At 38.9% G+C, this 9,013-nt stretch overlaps 2 protein-coding genes across 2 annotated transcripts; both read right to left on the bottom strand.

The window, feature by feature from the left end:
• Positions 1-226: 226 nt before the first annotated feature.
• On the bottom strand, positions 227-1,171 carry LOC306705535 (putative olfactory receptor 52L2; the record flags this gene model as incomplete). The annotated part of the gene is made up of 1 exon (XM_079172311.1): positions 227-1,171. One exon carries the CDS (start codon positions 1,169-1,171, stop codon positions 227-229), a length of 945 nt encoding a protein of 314 aa, XP_079028437.1.
• A 3,820-nt stretch (positions 1,172-4,991) lies between these two features.
• On the bottom strand, positions 4,992-5,939 carry LOC306704858 (olfactory receptor 52N2-like; the record flags this gene model as incomplete). Its single annotated transcript, XM_079171425.1, has 1 exon — positions 4,992-5,939. The coding sequence occupies exon 1, from the start codon at positions 5,934-5,936 to the stop codon at positions 4,992-4,994; it is 945 nt and encodes a 314-aa protein (XP_079027551.1). The 5' UTR covers positions 5,937-5,939.
• Between the last annotated feature and the right edge of the window lie 3,074 nt (positions 5,940-9,013).

The following is a 9,013-nucleotide window of genomic DNA, read 5'->3' as shown; positions in this document are numbered from 1 at the left end:
AGGTCTTCCATTTAATCACATAACGGCCAAACTACAGGACAGCAGGAGATATTTTGAAATGTAATTCTTTGAATTAACAACTTATCTTTTGCATCAAATGTCACAAGTAACATTCCTACTTTTTACAGTTTAAATTGTTACGGTTCGGGTGAATTATTGCGATTACGGTTTTCATCATAGATTCACTTTGTTCACCGTTAAATAACAGAAGAAAACCCCTCCAGAATTAAAACGATGGCTTAACTTTTTTCAGTTGGAATATCTTTGACAAGCACTTGTGTATTTCTTGGGACTGCAGCCCGTAGATAACAGGGTTGAGGCTACCGGGAACAACGTTAAAGAGAATGGCTGAAATCTTTCTGTACTCTGTGTACTGGGGGAAGCGGTGGAGGGTGATGAGGATCAACCCACTGATCAGCATGATCAGATACAGGCACAGGTGAGTGCTGCAGGTCTTCAAAGCTTTACTGTTCAAAGACTTGCTCTTACTAGTCAGACAGGCTGCTGTGATTTTAGAATAGGTGATGATTATACTGCCGATAGAGGACGAGAGCAAGACGATAGTGAAAGTGAGGCCGTAGATGTTATTAATCAACACACTGTCACAGGAGAGTTTAAACAATGAGGCGTTGTCACAATAAGGATTTCTGATCATAGTCCTGCATCTGTTCAGTCGTATGGTCAGACCGAGTAGAATCCCGACCAAAACAAGTGCCACTCCCCAGGCACAAGCTGTCAGCTTCATCACCATTTTGTTGGTCATTATCGTATTATATCGCAAGGGATTACTGATGGCCACATATCTGTCAAAGGCCATAATCATGAGCACAGTGTGAGCGTTGGTGCTGAACATGTGTGTGGTGAAAGCTTGCATCAGACACTCGTAGTAGTGAATAAGGCGCTCGGAGGGGGGCACCAGGAGGTCCACCAGCAACCGCGGAACCAAGAGAGAGTTTCCCATGATGTCGTTTATGGACAGGTTACAGAAGAGGAGGTACATCGGCTGGTGGAGGCTTCTCTCCATCCATATCAAGATCACAATGCCCACGTTGGTGATTAAGATGAACACGTAGGCAAAGAGCAGGAATACAAAGATAGGGTACTTGCTAGTCTCGGTGACCCTCAACCCCTCTAGCTGAAGAGTGAGGCTGTTGTACGTGTAGTTTTCCATCTGTGCAATGCAGAAAATAAATCAAGAGAAAGAGGAAGGAAACCATTAATGACAGACTAAAGAAAAGGATACTGCTATGCAGACAATATTCGTGAAAGATATAAAGGTGCTTTTTGACCTTTCAGTCTCAACAGTAGATGGACAAAGTACACTTCACATTACATGTAAAAAATGAGTAGTAGCACTAAAGTGTACTCAAAAGTAAAGGTTGTGAAAATCAACTCAAATGTATCATTGACAGAAATAAGACTGTAAGGAAATCTCAACAACACTTTCTCTGTACTGTTAACAACAGGTAGAACTTCTCTATCATTGCAACCTTTACATTTAGCTGCACTAGATTCCAGTTGTCACCAAAATCAACAGGTTGATAAAGAGTTCTTTTTTCTCCCATCATGATTCACATTATTTTACCACCCAAGACATTTAACAGTGTGTAAACCCTCAAAGAGTATAGTCATTTATACATAGATGTTGCCTTGCAGGTATTAAAATCTTGAATGCAAACGTTTGCCTGAAAACAAAGTTCCTTTTTAAACATCCTACCCTGAAACAGGTTGTGTGCTCTGTTACCAGCTGCACTGATTAAGTCAATAAGAACCTTTCTCTTATCAGTCTTCAGGCCTTCCTCCTCAGGCCATATAAAGAATCTACTCGCATGAGTCTGTTTCGTGGGTATTATTTCCTCTGGGAAGACCTTGATCATTACGTAACCAAACCTTATGTAATCTTCATGGGACTATTGGAAGCTGTCAACAAGCTTGTTTGGTGGAAACTCATCACAAATACACCGTGTTTTTTGTCATCTTCTCATCATGTTGGAGCACAAAGACTCATAACATTTTTACTAACCCTCTATGTCAGGGGTGGCCAACCCGCGGCTCCCGAGCCGCATGCGGCTCTTTGCCCGGTTTCATGCGGCTCTTACGTTCATATCGAAGTTTGTATTTGTGTTTTTTTAATGTTCGTGTTCGCTTCGCTTGAGTTAAATACGGTATTTTCGTCAAACGCGCATGTGCGGCCACAGATTACGTTCCTCGTCGACCCATTTAACACCGAGATGGACTGTTTGAAAGCCCCGCTAGTCACAGATGAGGATGCGGCTGAGTTGGAGATGATCGATCTTTGTGAGGAGGACCAACTCAAACCTGCTTTAAGGGACCATTGAGTTCTGGAAAAGTGTGCCAATGAAAAAATACCCCAATGTCAAACGGGCTGCGCTTAAGATACTGTCAATGTTTGGGTCAACATACGTCTGCGAGTCTGTGTTTTCTACCCTGAAACACGTGAAATCAAAGCATCGATCTGTTCTGACTGACACCCATGTGAAAGAATTGCTTCGAGTGGCAACAACGGAATACAAGCCAGATTTGAAGAGGATTGTTCAAGGCAAGGAATGCCAGAAGTCCCACTAAGTAACATGCATAGTAAAAGAAAAACACTATTGCAAATTATTATATTTTTGTTTGTGGACTTGGTTGAACTGAGAGTTTGTCTGTGTGAGACAGTGCACACAATGTTCATTGTTGAAAATGACTGGCCTGTGGTCTTAGGAGTCAAATTCTGTCATTATCATATTGGTGTGTGACATTTACAATAAATCTGGCTGAGCAAAGGTATGTGTGTGTGAGGAAGGGATAGGGTGATGTTCATGTGTGCCCATGTGTATGATGTGGCTCTTTGCGGTAACACAGTAAAAAATGTGGCTCTTGGTCTCTGACTGGTTGGCCACCCCTGCTCTATGTGATGTCTAGAACATTGAACAATGAACATTCCTAGGATAACAATGACTAGTTATAGTCGTATAGTAGTGGTTAAAAAAAACAAACTACACCATTCAATAAGAATTGCAAAGAACCAGCTTGTAAAAAAGAAAACGACGACATCTCCGATTATGTCTTTACAATGTATTTATGAGTAGAAAACCAAATGTGTATGGTGGTGTCCTTCCTCACAACTATTGCCTGACCTCCAGCAGACGGGGGAAGAGTTATCAATCAGGATTACCAACACTGCCAGCTCACCCAAATCTGAAGGGAACCAAGGCACACAACAACTCAGTAACCGCTGGATAGGAAAGGAAAGCAGGAGCTGTCGGAAAGTTTTCTTTACTCCCGTCCTTATCCCTGGTAGTTAATAAGGTTATTTTTGGTAACTCCAATCTGGTTTCTCCTTGATTGCCCTCGTTTTTTTGTCAATATATTTGAAAAAGGTTTGTTGTTCTATAAATAAATACTGGTGCTTGCACAGTGCCCCTCGACGTCTGATACCCAGGAGACGTCTGTATAAGTCAACATTGACTTATTTTACCATAGTTTTGTTGCGTAACTTCCAGACTTGACTAATGCCAGTTACATATCAAACGTAGTTATTTTGACCCAAACCGTGATCTTTTCCTAAGCCTTACCAAACATTTTGTTCATTCAAACTGCCTCAAACAATAAATATCCTTTGCATCTTGTTTTGATTCAACAAAAGCTTATAATCACCTATTATCATAGTAATTACATTATATCTGCAATAAGAGTCATAAGAATGACTCTGAAATTCTATCACTAAGTGGAAATAATTTGTACATTTTAATGGATCGGCCTCTCGTATGACGCATGTTACTTTTGGTGTCCACAGGGCTCCTACCTCAGAACTCTTTTGTTCCCAACCAACATTAACGACTTGGTCACTGCATCTTCATCTTTGTTTTAAATGTTACTTTTGCTGCTGATTCTGGCTTGTTCTTTTCACATAAAACGTTTTCATCATTTACCTTATCGTCCTGGTTCAATGTGTCAAAAGAAATTTTAGTTTCTAATTTAACTCCTCTAGTTCCATAGTGGTACTTTTTGGTCAAAAAAGGACTTTTGTTGCAACCCAAATTGCTGTATTTTCGTTGGAAATAAGTCTCAAGTCTCACCCACAAGATTTTTTGTTTGCAGTAAAAGTACAAAATGCAATGGTGTTATCAATAAAATGTTATGCTAACGTACAGTTTACCATCACATATTTCATTTCATTGTTTTGGCTGCAACTTATTCCACCAACCTTTTCCTCTTTTTTACAGAAAACATTTGTCTGACTACTACTCAAAATGAACACTCAGCCCTGCTCCTCTGTGATATCAAAATGCTGTGTATTTTCTTCCATATATATATATATCAACCATTTGTGTTAATCATTTGCATTTGCCTAGATTTAGAAGAACTTTCTGTCAACTGCCTCGTGAGTTTTCTGTATGAGCTAATTTGAAGATTCAAGATGCAGCCTCATGCAGTCCAAACTCAGAACCTAATTAAAACTAATCTGCAAACTCTTTTAATTCACCGCAGTAGTTTTCCTTGTTTTTTTTTGGTTGGTGTTTACATCCTCAGGCTGGTGTTAGTGAGATGTTACAGAGCTGACAAGATCGCTATCGTGGAGCACAAACATCCAGACTTCCTATTCATTGTTCCTTGGGGACCTAAGTTTTTATTTTACAACTTACAGATACGTGACTCGTACATGGACATTTTATTTCTGCTTTTATTGTTGGTCACTGGTATATACACACACACACCTTATACACACACCGTAACATATGTTATACATAAAGTGGCCTGGAGTGAGCTCCAGCCCCGTGAACCTGGAAAAGACAAGCAGGTGTAGATAATTGCTGGGTGCATTATGCCAAAGACAATTTAATTTCATAATTTTTAGTAAACATATACATAGAACTTAAAACACAAAACGCATTTAACATATATTTCAAATACATTTAGGAAGTTTAGGTTAAATTTGATGTGTTTTTTTCTCAACCTGTAAATGTTTCGTCATCAACTTTAAACACTCAGAATAATGGCATAACTGGTTTGGATCGGAGTAATTTTGACAAGGATTTGCAGATTTCTGCAGACTGCACGCCATAAATAACGGGGTTAAGGCTGCCGGGGATGATATGAAACAGAATGGCAGAAAGCTTCCTGTAGTCTGAGTACTGAGGGAAGCGATGCAGAATAATGACAATAAACCCACTGATCAACATAATCAGATACACAACCAGGTGAGTGCTGCAGGTCTTCAAGGCTTTACTGTTCAGAGACTTGCTATTACTGGTGAGACAGACGACTGTAATCTTTGTATAAGTGATCACCATGCTGCCTATAGAACCTGTGAACAGGACTACAGTGAAAGTGAGGCCATAGACATTATTAATCAACACACTGTCACAGGAGAGTTTAAACAGTGAGGCGTTGTCACAATAAGGATTTCTGATCATAGTCCTGCATCTGTTCAGTCGTATGGTCAGACCGAGTAGAATCCCGACCAAAACAAGTGCCACTCCCCAGGCACAAACTGTCAGCTTCATCACCATTTTGTTGGTCATTATCGTATTATATCGCAAGGGATTACTGATGGCCACATATCTGTCAAAGGCCATAATCATGAGCACAGTGTGAGTAGTGGCACCAAACATGTGTGTGGTGAAAGCTTGGACCACACATTCATAATAACTGATGAAGAGCTCAGAACGAGGTTTCAACATGTCTATAAGCAAACGAGGCACCATGATAGAATTCCCAAGTATGTCGTTAAAAGGCAGGTTGCAGAAAAGGAGATACATGGGCTGGTGAAGGCTTTTGTCAATGAAAACCAGACATGCAATGCCAACGTTCATAAGCATTATAAAAATGTAGGAGAAAAAGAGGAAGAGAAAGACAGGGTAGACGGAGTCCTTTGAGACATTTAAACCCTCCAGCTGGAGCGTGAAGCTGTTGAATGTGTAGTTTTCCATCAACCTGCAATAACAAAGTTCGTGGGTCATTGAAACGACAGTTACACTTTACAAATAGCCACAATAAACATAAACAGAAGATTAAAACAACAAAAATAAAAGGTAAAGATGATTGCATAGAATTTTGATAATTGTTCATATTAAAGAAAGACTGACTATTGTTCAGTGATACCTGCTGGGAGTCTTCTGGTTCATCCGACTTTAGGCTTTTCTGTCTTGTGTCTCTGTTGGTAGTTAACACCCAACAAAGTTGTCCTCCTCGATTGCAGTTTAATATAGTCAGTTTGATTCTCAGGGGAAATTTTGTTATGAAGTGAGAACTCACAAACAACCTCTTTTTCACTACTACGTCACACCAACAGCCCTTGTTACAGTTTACATATATATCTAAAATGTAGTTTTTCTGAAATACAAGAAATATCCTTTTATTTGTGCTTATTAAATTCATACCAAATTAAATAAAACATTTTTCCTTGAATTCAATTGTGTTTTTAACAGGCGGCAACCTCCAGTTCTGCCGAGTAAAGTCAAAGCTTCATGTGTTAAAGCTGCATTCTCTCTAGTGTCCACCAGGGGGCGACTCCTCTGGTTGTATAGAAGTCTATGAGAAAATGACTCTACTTCTCTCTTGATTTATTACCTCAGTAAACATTGTAAACATGAGTTTATGGTCTCAATCTCTAGTTTCAAGTCTTCTTCAATACAGCATGATGTTCATTTAGTACATGATGGTCCATTTAGAGTCACACAGACCATAAAGCAGGGGATGCTTTAGGGCGGGGCTACACAGTGATTGACAGGTCTCTACCAGAGACGTATACTGCGTCTCTACGTCACTCCTCTGTTTATCAGTTGCAGAAAAAATAACATGGCGACGGCCGGAATCTAAGATGTGATGGTGAAATCGCTGAACTCAAAGCTTCAACACATCAGTCTACAAACCAACGGGTGACGTCACGATGGCTACGTCCTCTTCTTATATACAGTCTGTGGTTTTAAAACGTTAAAAGATTGGTCGAGATAAAAGTTGACACAACACGAACAAATCAAACATTCTCGGCCCTGCAAATGACAGAACCAGTTTGAATTGGTTTTGCTAGCAGCACGGTGACTTCTAATTATGAATCCCACTGCTCTTCATGGCCCCGAGTGGCTGGTTGAGGCAGAGACGATTGGTAACCCTGTAGCGCCATTTGTATCATATTTGTTACAACAGTTTCAGAGACCTTTATGTAATTAACATGAGCAATACTTTCCTGGAAAAACATATTGTATACAATCCTATACATGTCTGCTGCCATCTGGTGGATTTTCCATGCACTGCAGGCAGTAGCAGGTATTTCAATTCCATTTCCAAAATGGCAGCCGTCATGACGTGACTCGTTCCGTTTTCGGCAGGGAAATCGTTGCTAATTTTGAAACAGTTACGTTAAGAATAAAATTTATAGTGTGACTAATATTTCAATATGAATATTTACTGTATTGAAGCAACCTATAATTAATTAATGTTTCATTCATTTTTTTATAGTAAAATCGTGTTGAAAATATAGGTATCAAATATGAGACAGCAGGTATATAAAGTAATAATTCACCTGTAAATCCTTGTATTGTATTTCATCATGCAATCTGGATTATGCCATATCACAATGCCAAATACACTGTTTTGATAATTTAATTAAACTAATTAAGTTAGAAATGTCATAGTAAGATATATTGAGTGGAAATTTATGTTTTATATATATATAATAACAAATCCTTGGCTATCATAATCTTTTGTTATATTGCTTGTTTCAAAAAAAGAAACTCAGAGTAAACTATTTTTTTGTTTTTACTTTTAGATGGCAAAAAGGTACAGTGTTGTGGGACATGTGTGACGACCCTCTCTGCCCTGTCTGCCTGTTCGTTTGGCTGCCTTCCTTGCAGGTGTGGCAGAGGGTCGTCAGGCAGAGTGGAAACACCTGAGGCCATTAGCAACACTGGCCCTGTGTGCCAGAGCACCCAATATAAAAACATTCTGGATTCTCAGTTGGCTTCTCAGTTGTTCCAAATGTTCAAAAAGCAATGAAAATCATTTGTTATTGTTTCTAAAATAAACATTGTTGTGATAAATAAATTGCTAAATATACCTGATGTAGCAAATGTGATACAAAAAAAATATCATATTGGTAAATAAGAAAAAAAAAAATATATATATATTTTTGGACTAAAGGTCCAATAAACAATTCAATATCAAAAACTCTGAATTTTCTGAATATTATTTGATGGTTCGGGCTTCTTGAGTAGTTAGGGTTGGGATGGCCTGTTAGTCAGAGCATGGACGCATGGCCAATCATAGCGCTTGATTGCTCCAGAGGGCGGGTTTTGACAAGAAGAGAAGTGGGATTCATAATGCAGACCTAAAGCAGACACAGCTAGCTTAGCTATGTGGAAACAGTCGATGTCAGCAGACAATCAATGCAAATGTGTCCATAACTTCGGTTAACAGTAAGTAAAACCACCTGGTTGAGAATAAGTGTGTGTGTTTAATATTGTAACATCACCAAACTGATGTACTTTGTCAAAGATGAGATGCTTATCACAATTAGCAGGGCGATGTTAGCAACGCTGTAGCTCCACAATACTATGTATTAGTAGTGTGTTTGGTGTTGTTAGCTATGGGCTAAAGCTAAAGCTACCTCTGTGATAAAGTATATGAGCTGTTCGTTGGTTAAAGTGAGGTAACTATATTACAATCATGTTTTAGTTCTCCGTTAGCTTGTTCAGTAGCTGCCAATGTGGCTGTGACAAATTAATGTTTTGGTCAAATAAAACAAAGCTCCCTCAAACTAGCTGGTAACTTGACAAATGTCATGCCATATTTATTATACATTGCATTGTATTTTTAATGAGTAAATATTCAAAATGTTATGAAAATGTGGACAGTCATTGCTAAAGTCATGTAGTGTAAACTATGCTAGCTGTCTCAGAGGGCCTATTAGAAATTGTAGGAAAATTCAGTGATTTATAAAATGAGTTAAAAAAAAGTTGTCTTAAGGAAGTGAGGAAGTGGCTGAACAAACTTTTGACTCAATAGTTAT

This window comes from Pholis gunnellus, assembly GCF_910591455.1.
Source record: "Pholis gunnellus genome assembly, chromosome: 13".
NCBI lineage: Eukaryota > Metazoa > Chordata > Actinopteri > Perciformes > Pholidae > Pholis > Pholis gunnellus.
Note: the sequence above shows the minus strand (reverse complement) of the source record. Positions and strands in the feature narration are given on the sequence as shown.